At 49.0% G+C, this 14,417-nt stretch overlaps 1 protein-coding gene across 2 annotated transcripts in view; it reads right to left on the reverse strand.

Annotated features, from left to right (window-relative positions):
• tns3.2 (tensin 3, tandem duplicate 2) overlaps nt 1-14,417 on the reverse strand; it is a 93,676-nt gene that overhangs the window by 25,960 nt on the left and 53,299 nt on the right. Inside the window, exons 14-16 of one of the 2 annotated variants that reach the window (XM_045687763.2) lie at nt 8,731-8,852; nt 3,859-3,976; nt 3,709-3,780 (exon numbers count right to left, since the gene is read on the reverse strand). In XM_045687763.2, coding sequence (XP_045543719.1) covers nt 3,709-3,780; nt 3,859-3,976; nt 8,731-8,852 — 312 coding nt within the window. The remainder of the gene's footprint in view (nt 1-3,708; nt 3,781-3,858; nt 3,977-8,730; nt 8,853-14,417) is intronic. The other variant, XM_045687764.2, reaches the window with a different exon arrangement.

Below are 14,417 nucleotides of genomic sequence, written 5' to 3' on the forward strand. Positions count from 1 at the left end.
CAGCTATACCAACGATTATATATTATATTGACAAGATAGTTCAGTGACCGCTCTAACAATGAAAATACATGTCTTCAAAAATGGAAGGCAGGCGGGAAGAGGCGAGATCAGTTCGAACCATTCTAGCCAATGAGAGGGCAGATACGTGTGTGAACAACAGGCACAGCTCCAATATAAAGACGTTTTTTTTCTCCAAAGTTGACAAAATCCCAAGTGCGTACAGTTATATCAGTGCATTCGTAACAACCAAACCATTAGGAAACTTCTACTCAATGAAATAAGCCTCGCATAGCAAATTAGAAATTCAATTTTTGTTGACCAAATTCGACACTCTCTCAATTCCGTGGTCTTATTTCGTTGACAGATTTGGGCGGAGTAAACTCTCTCGCTTCACCTCTTCCTCTCTGGCTACACTCAGCCCATCTCCCAGCAGGACAGGAAGTGAGTGTACATCCTGCCAACAGAGGTCACTTCCTCTCTTTACTGTGAGCTAATAATAGCCTAATTTAAAGTATCAGCTGGACTGGCTTCTCTAAAAGGAATAGAATGAGAAAAATCTCTTTATTTTCCCGTTACCCTGTTGTCACAGACCAATGAACACACAATGAATCTTACCAAACTCCTATCTTCTCCATATTAAGTTACCTATTCTTCTATAGTCTATATGGTTCCTGCACCTAGCCAAATCCCCCATGCCCTATCTTTCAGTATTACATAATGCAACCATGTGTGCATCATCAACGGAGAGGCCAGGTGCAGAGGGTATAGTGGGGGTATAACTGTGAGAATATAATTAAGCAATAAGGCCCGAGGGGGTGTGGTATATGGCAAATATACCCAGGCCAAGGGCTGTTCTTTCACGACGCAATGCGGAGTGCCTGGATACAGCCATTAGCCATGTATATTGGCCATAGACCACAAACCCCCTAGGTGACTTATTGCTATTATAAACTGGTTACCAACGTAATTAGAGCAGTAAAAAGACATGTTTTGACATACTCATGGTATATCTGATATACCACGTCTGTCAGCCAATCAGCATCCAGGAGCCAAACTACCTGGTTAATAATAGGTTATGCTTGCCAGTTTAGGATTCCACCCTGAACCCTTCCACCCTGAACCCTGTCCACAGCTCTGGTTTTTGGGTTAACACTGGGTCTTCAATCCAACCAAGAAGAAACATCTCTCTGTCTCTTTCTCTCTGTCTCTTTCTCCTACTCACACAGACACGCACGCACGCACGCATGCACACACACACACACACACCCCCCCCCACACACACACACACACACACACACACACACACACACACACACACACACACACACACACACACACACACACACACACACACACAGTAACAGAGTGTAAATGTCACAGGCGTCAAAATGAGTAGACCAAGGTGCAGCGTGGAATATCTTGTATTTTAATGCCAAAAATGAACACTTTACAAATATAACAAAAATGACAGCCGACAGTTCCATCAGGTACTTACAACAAAACAGAAAGCAACTAAACACAAAAAACTAAGGAAAAACAGGCTGCCTAAGTATGGCTTCCAATCAGAGACAACGATAGACACCTGCCTCTGATTGGAAACCATACCTGGCCAAAACATAGAACACAAAACATAGAATGCCCACCCACCTATCACACCCTGGCCTAGCTAAACAGAGAAAATACAGCTTTCCTAGGTCAGAGCGTGACAGTACCCCCCCCCCCCCCAAAGGTGCGGACTCCCGGCCACAAACCTGAACCTATTGGGGAGGGTCCAGGTGGGCATCTATAATTGGCGGCGGCTCTGGTTCGGGGCATAGCCCCCACACCGCCCGCTGATCCCCCCCGCTTCTGTGTCGCCGGAGGATCCAGACAGTGGATCAGCGCCGGAGGCTCTGAACTGCCGACCGCCGCTGGAGACTCTGGGCTGCAGGCCGCCGCTGAAGACTCGGGGCTGCAGACCGTCGCTGAAGACTCGGGGCTGCAGACCGTCGCTGAAGACTCGGGTCTGCAGACCGTCGCTGAAGACTCGGGGCTGCAGACCGTCGCTGAAGACTCGGGGCTGCAGACCATCGCTGAAGACTTACGGGCTGCAGACCGTCGCTGAGGACTCCGGGCTGCAGACCGTCGCTGAAGACTTACGGGCTGCAGACCGTCGCTGAGGACTCCGGGCTGCGGACCGTCGCTGAAGACTCCGGGCTGCAGACCGTCGCTGGAGGCTCCGGGGGCTGAGGAGCGTCACTGGAGGCTCCGGGCTGAGGAGCGTCGCTGGAGGCTCCGGGCTGAGGAGCGTCGCTGGAGGCTCTGGGCTGAGGAGTGTCGCTGGAGGCTCCGGGCTGAGGAGCGTCGCTGGAGGCTCCAGACTGAGGAGCGTCACTGGAGGCTCCGGACTGAGGAGCGTCTCTGTAGGTTCCGGACTGGGGACCTTCGCTGCAGGCTCCGTGCCATGGATCATCCCTACTGGTTCCGCGCCATGGATCATCACTGGAGGCTTTGTGCCATGGATCATCCCTACAGGCTCCGGGCCATGGATCATCACTGGAGGCTTCATGCCATGGATTATCACTACAGGCTCCGGGCCATGGATCATCACTGGAGGCTTCGTGCCATGGATTATCACTGGAGGCTTTGGACCACTGATCATCACTGGAGGCTTCCTACGGGGAGCTGGAACCAGTCTCACCAGACTGGGGAGACGCACAGGAGACTGGGTGCGCAGGGCAGGCACAGGGAACACTGGGCCGTGGAGGCTTACTGGAGGTCTGGCGCTTAGGGCTGGCACAACCCGTCCTGGCTCGATGTTGACTTTAGCCCGGAAAGGGCGGAGCACTGGTACAGGATGAACTGGGCTGTGCTGGTGAATGAGGGATACCGTGCGTAGAGCAGGCGCAGGATAACCTGGGCCGAAGAGACGCACTGGAGACCAGATACGTTGAGCCGGTGCACTTCTCCCTGGCTGCCGGCCAACTCTAGCACGGCAACGGTGAGGAGCTTGCACCGAGCGCACCGGGCTGTGAGTACGGACTGGCGACACAGTGCGTATCACCGCATAACACGGTGCTTGCTCGGTCACTCGCTCCCCACGGTAAGCACGGGGAGTTGGCTCAGGTCTTAAACCCGCCTTAGCCAATCTCCCCGTGTGCCCCCCCCAAAAATGTTTGGGCGCTGCCTCTCAGGCTTCCGTTGTTGCTTTCTTGCCTGTTCCTCCCAGTATCGCCGTTCCGCTTTCGCTGCCTCGATCTCCCATTGCGGACAGCGATACTCCCCAGGCCTTGTCCAGGGTCCTGCCCCATCCAGGATCTCCTCCCAGGTCCAGTCATCCTGCCCACGCTGCTTGGTCTTCTTGTGGTGGGTAGTTCTGTCACAGGCGTCGAAATGAGTAGACCAAGGTGCAGCGTGGAATATGTTCATCTTGTATTTTAATGCCAAAAATGAACACTTTACAAATATAACAAAAATGACAGCCGACAGCTCCGTCAGGTACTTACAACAAAACAGAAAGCAACTACCCACAAAAAACAAAGGAAAAACAGTCTGCCTAAGTATGGCTTCCAATCAGAGACAACGATAGACACCTGCCTCTGATTGGAAACCATACCCGGCCAAAACATAGAACACAAAACATAGAGTGCCCACCCACCTATCACACCCTGGCCTAGCTAAACAGAGAAAACACAGCTCTCCTAGGTCAGAGCGTGACAGTAAATGTACCTTGTGATATTCCGCTCTTCTCCCAATGTCCTTCTCCTGGCCTCAGGTAAGAGAACACTGGGAAACTTTTCACTGGGGAAGATTGAAGATGTCTGTTCAGATATAATAACGCACACACATCTTTTAATAAAAAAATGCACTCTCTCTTACCATAGGGCGTTGGAGGAGAGATAGGAAATGCTGGTGTGGACGGGACTATGTCATAGCTGTCCATCACTGGAGTCGGTCCTTCATAGTCCACACTGTCCATCCTGGAGAGACGACCACACTGTAACACAGACACACCAGACACACCAGACACACCAGACACACCAGACAGACAGACAGACAGACAGACAGACAGACAGACAGACAGACAGACAGACAGACAGACAGACAGACAGACAGACAGACAGACATCAGTCTTGTGATCAGTGTGTGTGGCTACTCTCTGTGTTGTAATGTAAACAGTCAGGCCATTCATGCTGCCGTGCCATGAGAATGGGTGTGAGAGCAGATCTGTGGACCAAATGGCACCCTATTCTCTATATAGTGCACTACTTTTACTAGGGTCTGCTTAGCGCTCTGGCCCAAATAGTGCATTATATATGGAATTGAGTGCCATTTGGGACGCAGCCAAGGAATCTCAGCTATTTAGACCACTACAGTTCTGCTTCACTCAAACTAACACATTAACTACTGTACTATGAAGTGAAATCAATGTAAATGAATCACAAACTTAACCAGGTGTTTTTAAAGTAGATTAACCATGAACAAAGCCAGGTGTTTTTAAGGTAGATTAACCATGAACATAAACAGTTGTTTTTAAGGTAGATTAATCATGAACATAGCCAGGTGTTTTTAAGGTAGATTAGCCATGAACATAAACAGTTGTTTTTAAAGTAGATTAACCATAAACATAACCAGGTGTTTTTAAGGTAGATTAGCCATGAACATAAACAGTTGTTTTTAAAGTAGATTAATCATGAACATAGCCAGGTGTTTTTAAGGTAGATTAGCCATGAACATAGCCAGGTGTTTTTAAGGTAGATTAATCATGAACATAACCAGGTGTTTTTAAGGTAGATTAATCATGAACATAGCCAGGTGTTTTAAAGTAGATTAACCATGAACATAGCCATGTGTTTTTAAGGTAGATTAACCATGAACATAGCCAGGTGTTTTTAAGGTAGATTAACCATGAACATAGCCAGGTGTTTTTAAAGGTAGACTAATCATGAACATAACCAGGTGTTTTTAAGGTAGATTAACCAATAACATAGCCAGGTGTTTTTAAGGTAGATTAACCATGAACAAAGCCAGGTGTTTTTAAGGTAGATTAACCATGAACATAACGAGTTGTTTTTAAGGTGGTGTCACGTCCTGACCAGTATAGAGGATTATTTGTATTATTTGGTCAGGGCGTGGCAGAGGTATGTTTGTTTTGTATGGTGTTTTTTTTTGTGTATAGCTTAGAAGGGTGTGTTATTTATGTGTTCCGGGGTTTTGTGGTGTATGTTTTAGTATGAGTAGGTTCTAGATTAAGTTTTCTATGTGCAGGTTTGGTTGCTGGACTCTCAATTGGAGGCAGGTGTTTCTAGTTGCCTCTAATTGGGAGTCCTATAAGTAGGTGTGTGTTTTGTTTGTCACTTGTGGGTAGTTGTATGTTAGCACTGCTTTTGTTTAGCCTGCTACACTGTTCCTTTTGTGAGTTTCGTTTATTGTTTTGTCCTCGTGTTCATATAATATAAATGATGATGAGCAAGCAAGCCGCTGCATATTGGTCCACTTTTTCCGACAGCGATTTCAACATATCTTCTGACGAAGAGGAATGTGACAGAACTACCCACCAAACAAGGACCAAGCAGCGGAGGAAGGAGCAGCACCAGGAGAGCAGCATAATGGACTCATGGACGTGGGAACAAATATTGGACGGAGAGGGACCATGGACTCAGGCTGGGGATTATCGCCCGCCGCAGTGGGAGATTGAAGCGGCGAGAGCGGAGAGGCGATGGTATGAGGAGAGAGAGCGCAACAGGCACGAGAGGCAGCCCCAAGATTTTTTTTTGGGGGGGGCACACGGGACAGTCGGCGATGCCGAGGTCGGAACCAGAGCCAGTCGGGTTGACGTTGGAGGTGAGCGAAGGGTGCAAAGCAGAGACAGTGAAGGAGTTGATGGGGAGATTGGAGGAGAGAGAGATGAGATACCTGCTGGTTTGGTGCATAAGGCACGGCATTCGCCCTACGGAGCGTGTCAGTGAATTGATGTCACCTGAGTCAGTTCTCCATACTCGTCCTGAGGTGTGTGTTGGCCGTCTGTTGAAGACTGTGCCTGCGCCCAGAAACAGGCCTCCTGCATGTCTTCCCAGCCCTGCACGTCCTGTGCCTACGCCCAGAAACAGGCCTCTGCATGTCTTCCCAGCCCTGCACGTCCTGTGCCTACGCCCAGAAACAGGCCTCCTGCATGTCTTCCCAGCCCTGCACGTCCTGTGCCTACGCCCAGAACCAGGCCTCCTGCATGTCTTCCCATCCTGGTCAAGCCCGTGCCTCCTCCTCGGACCAGTCCGCCAGTGGGTCTCCCCATCTTGGTTAAGCCTGTGCCCCCTCCTCGGACCAGGCCTCCAGTGGGTCTCCCCATCCTGGTCTGTCCTGTGCCTGCTCCATGGACCAGGCCTCCAGTGGATCTCTCCAGCCTAGTCCGTCCTGTGCCACCTCCCAGGACTAGGCCTCCAGTGGGTCTCCCCATCCTGGTTAAGCCTGTGCCTCCTCCTCGGACCAGGCCTCCAGTGGGTCTCCCCATCCTGGTCCGTCCTTTGCCACCTCCCAGGACTAGGCCTCCAGTGGGTCTCGCCAGCCTAGTCCGTCCTGTGCCATCTCCCAGGAATAGGCCTCCAGTGGGTCTCCCCATCCTGGTTAAGCCTGTGCCTCCTCCTCGGACCAGGCCTCCAGTGGGTCTCCCCATCCTGGTCTGTCCTGTGCCTGCTCCACGGACCAGGCCTCCAGTGGGTCTCCCCATCCTGGTCCGTCCTGTGCCACCTCCCAGGACTAGGCCTCCAGTGTGTCTCGCCAGTCCGGAGCCGCCAGAGCCGCCCGCCAGTCAGGAGCCGCCAGAGCCGCCCGCCAGTCAGGAGCTGCCAGAGCCGCCCGCCAGTCAGGAGCCGCCAGAGCCGCCCGCCAGTCAGGAGCCGCCAGAGCCGCCCGCCAGTCAGGAGCTGCCAGAGCCACCCGCCAGTCATGAGGTGCCAGAGCGGCCTGCCAGTCAGGAGCTGCCAGAGTGCCCCGCCTGTTCGGAGCTGCCAGAGTGGCCCGCCTGTTCGGAGCTGCCAGAGTGGCCCGCCTGTTCGGAGCTGCCAGAGTGGCCCGCCTGTTCGGATCTGCCAGAGTGGCCCGCCTGTCCGGATCTGCCAGAGTGGCCCGCCTGTCCGGATCTGCCAGAGTGGCCCGCCTGTCCGGATCTGCCAGAGTGGCCCGCCTGTCCGGAGCTGCCAGGGTGGCCAGCCTGTTCGGATCTGCCAGAGTGGCCCGCCTGTTCGGAGCTGCCAGAGTGGCCCACCTGTTCGGAGCTGCCAGAGTGGCCCGCCTGTCCGGATCTGCCAGAATGGCCCGCTTGTCAGGATCTGCCAGAGTGGCCCGCCGTGCCGGATCTGCCAGAGTGGCCAGCCGTGCCGGATCTGCCAGAGTGGCCCGCCGTGCCGGATCTGCCAGAGTGGCCCGCCGTGCCGGATCTGCCAGAGTGGCCCGCCATGCCGGATCTGCCAGAATGGCCCGCCTGTCCGGATCTGCCAGAATTGCCCGCCTGTCCGGATCTGCCATTGCCGCCCGCCAGCCAGGCGCAGCCAGGGTCATCCGCCAGTCGGGCGCAGCCAGGGTCATCCGCCAGTCGGGCGCAGCAATGGTCGTCCGCCAGCCGGGCACAGCCATCACCGCTCGCCAGCCGGGCACAGCAAGGGACACCCGCCAGCCGGGCGCAGCAATCGCCGCCCGCCAGCCGGGTGCAGCCAGGGTCGTCCGCCAGCCGGGCGCAACAAGGGTCGCCCGCCAGCCGGGCGAAGTCAGGGTCGCCCACCAGACCTTCGGCGCGGTCAGGTGCGCCATCTAAGAGGGCGACGCCAAGGGTGGGGCAGAGGCCACATCACGCACCTGAGCCACCGCCGTAAGAAGGCCCACCCAGACCCTCCCCTTCAGTGTCAGGTTTTGCGGCCGGAGTCCGCACCTTGGGGGGGAGGTACTGTAACGCCCTGGCCATAGAGAGGGGTTTTTTGTTCTTTATTTTGGTTAGGCCAGGGTGTTACATTGGGTGGGCATTCTATGTTCTTTTTCTATGGTTTTGTATTTCTTTGTTTTGGGCCGTGTGTGGCTGCCAATCAGGCACAGCTGAAGTTCGTTGTTGTTGATTGGGAGTCACACATAAGTGCATGTTTTTCCGTTGGGGTTTTGTGGGTAATTGTGTTTCACCTGACATTGTGTTTCACCTGACAGGACTGTTTGGCTGTCAGTTTCTTGTTTTGTAATTGTATAGTGTTCCGTTTGAATTAAATATGATGAACACTAACTCCGCTGCGTTTTGGTCCACTCTCTCTTCAGACAGCCCTTACAGGTGGATTAACCATGAACATAACCAGTTGTTTTTAAGGTAGATTAACCATGAACAAAGCCAGGTGTTTTTAAGGTAGTTTAATCATGAATTTAACCAGTTGTTTTTAAGGTAGATTAACCATGAACATAACCAGTTGTTTTTACTAACCGCATGATCATGATCAGGGAAAAAACTCCTAGCGTAATGACTACTACATTACTACTGAGTATGTATGTGGTATAACAGTTGTTGAGTAACCAGTAGGGGCTGGTAGTGGGTGGTGTGTGTACCTGGGTGGGCTGTAGGTTGGGGTGCGTGTGTGTGTGTGTGTGTGTGTGTGTGTGTGTGTGTGTGTGTGTGTGTGTGTGTGTGTGTGTGTGTGTGTGTGTGTGTGTGTGTGTGTGTGTGTGTGTGTGTGTGTGTGTGCGCCTGTGTGCGTGTTTGTGTTCATGTGGGTGTGTGTGGACCTGGGAGGGAGGTAGGTTGGGCCTGTAGATCGGAGCGTTCTGGAATGTCTGGGCTCCGCCCCAACCAGGACTGTAGAATCCTGGGTAATCTGTGACATCACTGGCCTGTCTGTGCTTCCAGCCTGAAGATAGAGAGAGAGAGGCAGAGAAATATAAAACGAGCGGGTGAGAAATTCAGAGAAAGACAGAGAGAGAGAGGGAGAGAGAGGAAGAAACAGACAGAGAGAGTGTGTATTGACATTCCACACATTAGAGAGGTGAGAGAAGCTGAACCGATAGGAGACAACCTACAGTTCTCCTTCAACTCAGAGCCTCCTACTGACCTCTATATCAAATCAAATCAAATCATATTGTATTGGTCACATACACGTGTTTAGCAGATGTTATTGAGTAGTGAAATGCTTGTGTTTCTGGCTCCAACAGTGCAGTAATATCTAATAAGTAATATCTAACAATTTCACAACAATACACACAATACACACAAATCTAAGTAAAGGAATGTAATTAAGAATATATAAATATATGGACAAGCAATGTCAGAGCTATATAGACTAAGATACAGTAGAATATAATAGAATACAGTATATACATAAGAGATAAATAAGAGTATTGTAAAATAAGTAAACATTATTCAACTGACCAATGTTCCATTTATGAAAGTGGCCAGTGATTTCAAGTCAATGTATATAGGGTAGCAGCCTCTTTTAATTAACCTTTATTTAACTAGGCAAGTCAGTTAAGAACAAATTCTTATTTTCAAAGACGGCCAAGGAACAGTGGGTTAACTGCCTTGTTCAGGGGCAGAATGTCAGATTTTTACCTTTTCAGCTCGAGGATTCGATCCTACAACCTTTCGGTTACTAGTCCAACACTCTAACCACTAGGCTACCTGCTGTCCCTCTAATGTGCTATTGATGGCTATTTAACAGTCTGATGGCCAAGAGGTAGAAGCTGTTTTTCAGTCTCTCGGTCCCAGCTTTGATGCACCTGTACTGACCTCGCCTTCTGGATGATAGGCTGTTGCACCTTCTTCACCACACTGTCTGTGTGGGTGGACCATTTCAGTTTGTCAGTGATGTGTACGCCGAGGAACTTCAAGCTTTCCACCATCTCCACAGAGATACTGTCGATGTGGATAGGGGGGTGCTCCCTCTGCTGTTTCCTGAAGTCTTCAATCACCTCCTTTGTTTTGTTGACATTGAGTGAGAGGTTATTTTCCTGGCAACACACTCCCAGAGCCCTCACCTCTTCCCAGTAGGCTGTCTCATCATTGTTGGTAATCAAGCCTACTACTGTTGTGCAGTTTTGTGTGAACAGGGAGTACAGAAAGGGGCTGAGCACACACCCTTGTGGGGCCCCAGTGTTGAGGATCAGCGAAGTGGAGGTGTTGTTTCCTACCTTCACCACCTGGGGGCGGCCCGTCAGGAAGTCCAGGACCCAGTTGCATAGGGCGGGGTTCAAACCCAGGGCCTCGAGCTTAATGATGAGATTGGAGGGTACTATGGTGTTGAATGCTGAGCTATAGTCAATGAACAGCATTCTAACATAGGTATTCCTGTTGTCCAGATGGGATAGGGCAGAGTGCAGTGCAATGGCGATTGCATCATCTGTGGATCTATTGGGGCGGTAAGCAAATTGATGTGGGTCTAGGATGTCAGGTAAGGTAGAGGTGATATGATCCTTGAATAGTCCTTTAATTCACTTCATGATGACAGAAGTGAGTGCTACGGGTGATAGTCATTTAGTTCAGTTACCTTTGCTTTCTTGGGTACAGGAACAATGGTGGCCATCCTGAAGCACGTGGGGACAGCAGACTGGGATAGGGAGAGATTGAATATGTCCATAAACACACCAGCCAGCTGGTCTGCGCACGCTCTGAGGACGCGGCTAGGGATGCCATCTGAGCTGGCAGCCTTGCAAGGGTTAACACGCTTAAATGTCTTACTCATGTCGGCTACGGAGAAGGAGAGCCCACAGTCCTTGGTAGCAGGCCACGTCGGTGGCACTGTGTTAACCTCAAAGCGGGCGAAGAAGGTGTTTAGCTTTTCCGGAAGCAAGATGTCGGTGTCCTCGACATGGCTGGTCTTCCTTTTGGAGTCCGTGATTGTCTGTAAACCCTGCCACTAACGTCTCATGTTTGAGCCGTTGAATTGCGACTCCACTTTGCCTCTATACTGACATTTTGCCTGTTTGATTTCCTTACGGAGGGATTAACTACACTGTTTGTATTCTGACATATTCCCAGTCACCTTGCCATGGTTAAATACGTTGGTTCGCACTTTCATTTTTGCACAAATGCTGCCATCTATCTACAGTTTCTGGTTAGGGTAGGTCTTAATAGTCAAAGTGGGTACAACATCTCCTATACACTTCCTGATAAACTCAGTTACTGTATCAGTATATTCGTCATTGTTATTCTTGGAGGCTAACTGGAACATATCCCAGTCCGCGTGATCAAAGCAATCTTGAAGCGTGGATTCCGATTGGTTAGACCAGCGTTGAATAGTCCTTAGCACTGTTTGAGTTTCTGCCTATAGGAAGGGAGGAGCAAAATGGAGTCGTGATCAGATTTGCCAAAGGGAGGGTGGGGGAGGGCCTTGTAGGCATCCTGGAAGTTGGAGTAGCAGTGGTCAAGTGTTTTAGCAGCGTGAGTACAGCAGTCAATATGTTGATAGAACTTCGGTAGCGTTTTCCTCAAATTTGCTTTGTTAAAATCCCCAGCTACAATAAATGCGGCCTCAGGATATGTGGTTTCCAGTTTGCATAAAGTCCAGTAAAGTTCTTTGAGGGCCGTCATGGTATCAGCTTGAGGGGGAATATACACGGCTGTGACTATAACCAAAGAGAATTCTCTTGGGAGGTAATACAGTCGGCATTTGATTGTGAGGTATTCTATGTCAGGTGAACAAAAGGACTGTCAAGTGTGCTCCCTCTCCGGCCTCTAGGTCACCAGGCTGCTCGTTATGGTGCACACCTGTCACCATTGTTACGCGCACCTGTGCGTCATCAGACTCACCTGGACTCCATGACTTCCCTGATTACCCAGGCGTTATTGTTTCTGTTCCAGTGTCATGTCTGTACATTGTTTGTGTTTCTTGTTTTGTATTTAGTTGCATTTATTTCTTAAAACACTCACTCCCTGAACTTGCTTCCCAACTTTCAGCGCACTCGGTACAAGGAATTGAGTTCCTGTATGTTATCACTATCACACCATAAGTAGTTAATCATGAAACATACACCCGCCCTTCTTCTTCCCGGAGAGATATTTTTTCCTGTCTGCGCGATGAACTGAGAACCCAACTGGCTGTAAGGACACAGACAGTATATCCTGAGAGCCATGTTTCCGTGAAACAGAGTATGTTAGAATCCCTGATGTCTCTCTGGAAGGAAATCCTTGCCCTCAGCTCGTCAACTTTACTATCCAGACTGAACATTAGTGAGTAATATACTCTGAAGCGGTGGGTGGTGTGCGCACCTCCTGAGTCGGACTAGAAGTCCACTCCGAGTACCTCTTCTCTGCCGGCAATGTTTTGGGTCAGCCTCTGGAATCCGTTCAACTGCCCTGGGGGGTACGAACAAAGAATCCGATTTGGGAAAGTCGTATACCTGGTCGTAATACTGGTAATGCTGGTGAGTTACCGCCACTCTGATATCCTAAAGTTCTTCCCGGCTGTATGTAATAACACAAAAAAAATTCTGTCCTAATAATATAAAAAATAACACATAAAAAAACAAAATACTGCAAAATTGCCTAGGGTCTAGAAGCTCGGCAGCCCTCTCTATCGTCGACATTTTTCAAGATTTCGAGACTAACTAAACCACAGACGTCACAACTGTCCAACACCCAGTTTTACCAGAACAACAGTACTGTGTGTGGTGAACCCAGTAACAGTGTTATGAAATTATTATCAAACCTCAACCATCCTCAGAAGACGTCATATCTGTTCCCTTTAGAAAACACCACACAAATCAATCTCCTCAGCCACACCACCTCCACCACCAACAACAACAATAACTGACCGCACTGTAGGAAAAACAACTCGAGGAGAATGGGGAGAGAGTGGGTGTGACAGGGGAGAGAGGGTGCGACAGAGAGAGGTGAATATGAGCAGCACAAGGGCTACATTACAACAACAGGAGTGGAGTTAAGTATGTACATCAGAGCAACTTGATCAGTTGGACCCAGTCCCAGACAGATGGAATAAGAACATCTGGAAATATTTGGGAATCTAGCACGAATAGAGAATGTGTCGGTATCTACCATAGAGAGTAATCATACATTCCCAAATCCATTTCAGATGTTTTGGAAACCCTGCGCTCCAGGGAAGACCTGCTCCGATTACAGAATGACGGTAATTCCAGACACCCTTCCGAACACCCCACTGAGGACCTTGCAGTAACTCACGGTGATTCATATCGCCATGGCAGCCAGATTGATATCACAATGACAGCAAGCTTTGAAGTGATGCAGAGGAAGAGAGACGCCATTGAGTTGCAACGCGCATGCCCCACCCATACAGTACAAACAGTACAGTACATGCAGTACATACAGTACAATACATACATTACAGTACATATGGCACATACAGCACGGTACATACAGCACATACAGTACAGTACATACAGTACGTACAGTACATACAGTACAGTACATACAGTACATACAGTACATATAGTACAGCACATACAGTACAGTACATACCGTATATACAGTACATACAGTACAGTACATACAGTACATACAGTACAGTACATACAGCACATACAGTACAGCACATACAGTACAGTACATACAGTATATACAGTACATACAGTACATACAGTACAGTACATACAGCACATACAGTGCAGTACATACAGCACATACAGTACATACATTACATACAGCACAGTACATACAGAAAATACAGTACAGTACATACAGTACAGTATATACAGTACATACAGTATATACAGTACAGTACATACAGCACATACAGTACAGTACATACAGTACATACAGTACAGTACATACAGTATATACCGTACAGTACATACAGCATATACAGTACAATACATACAGTACAGTACATACAGTATAAACAGTACATACAGTACATACAGTACATACAGCACATACAGTACAGTACATACAGTATATACAGTACATACAGTACATACAGTACAGCGCATCCAGTATATACAGTACATACAGTACAGTACATACAGCACACACTGTACAGTACATACGGTATATACAGTACATACAGCACAGTACATACAGCACATACAGTACATACAGTACAGTACATACAGTATATACAGTACATACACCACATACAGTACAGTACATACAGTACATACAGTAGGTACAGTACAGTACATACAGCACGTACAGTCCAGTACATACAGTACAGTACATACAGTACATACAGTACACACAGTACAGCACATACAGTACAAACAGTATATACATTACAGTACATACAGCACAGCACATAAAGTACATACAGCACATACAGTACAGTACATACAGTACATACAGTACAGTACATACAGTACATACATTACAGTACATACAGTACAGTACATACAGCACATACAGTACAGTACCTACAGTACAGTACATACAGTACATACAGTACACACAGTACAGTACATACAGTACATACAGTACAGTACATACAGTACATACAGCACATACAGTA

This window comes from Salmo salar, chromosome 10 (genome assembly GCF_965601325.2).
Source record: "Salmo salar chromosome 10, fSalSal1, whole genome shotgun sequence".
Taxonomy (NCBI): domain Eukaryota; kingdom Metazoa; phylum Chordata; class Actinopteri; order Salmoniformes; family Salmonidae; genus Salmo; species Salmo salar.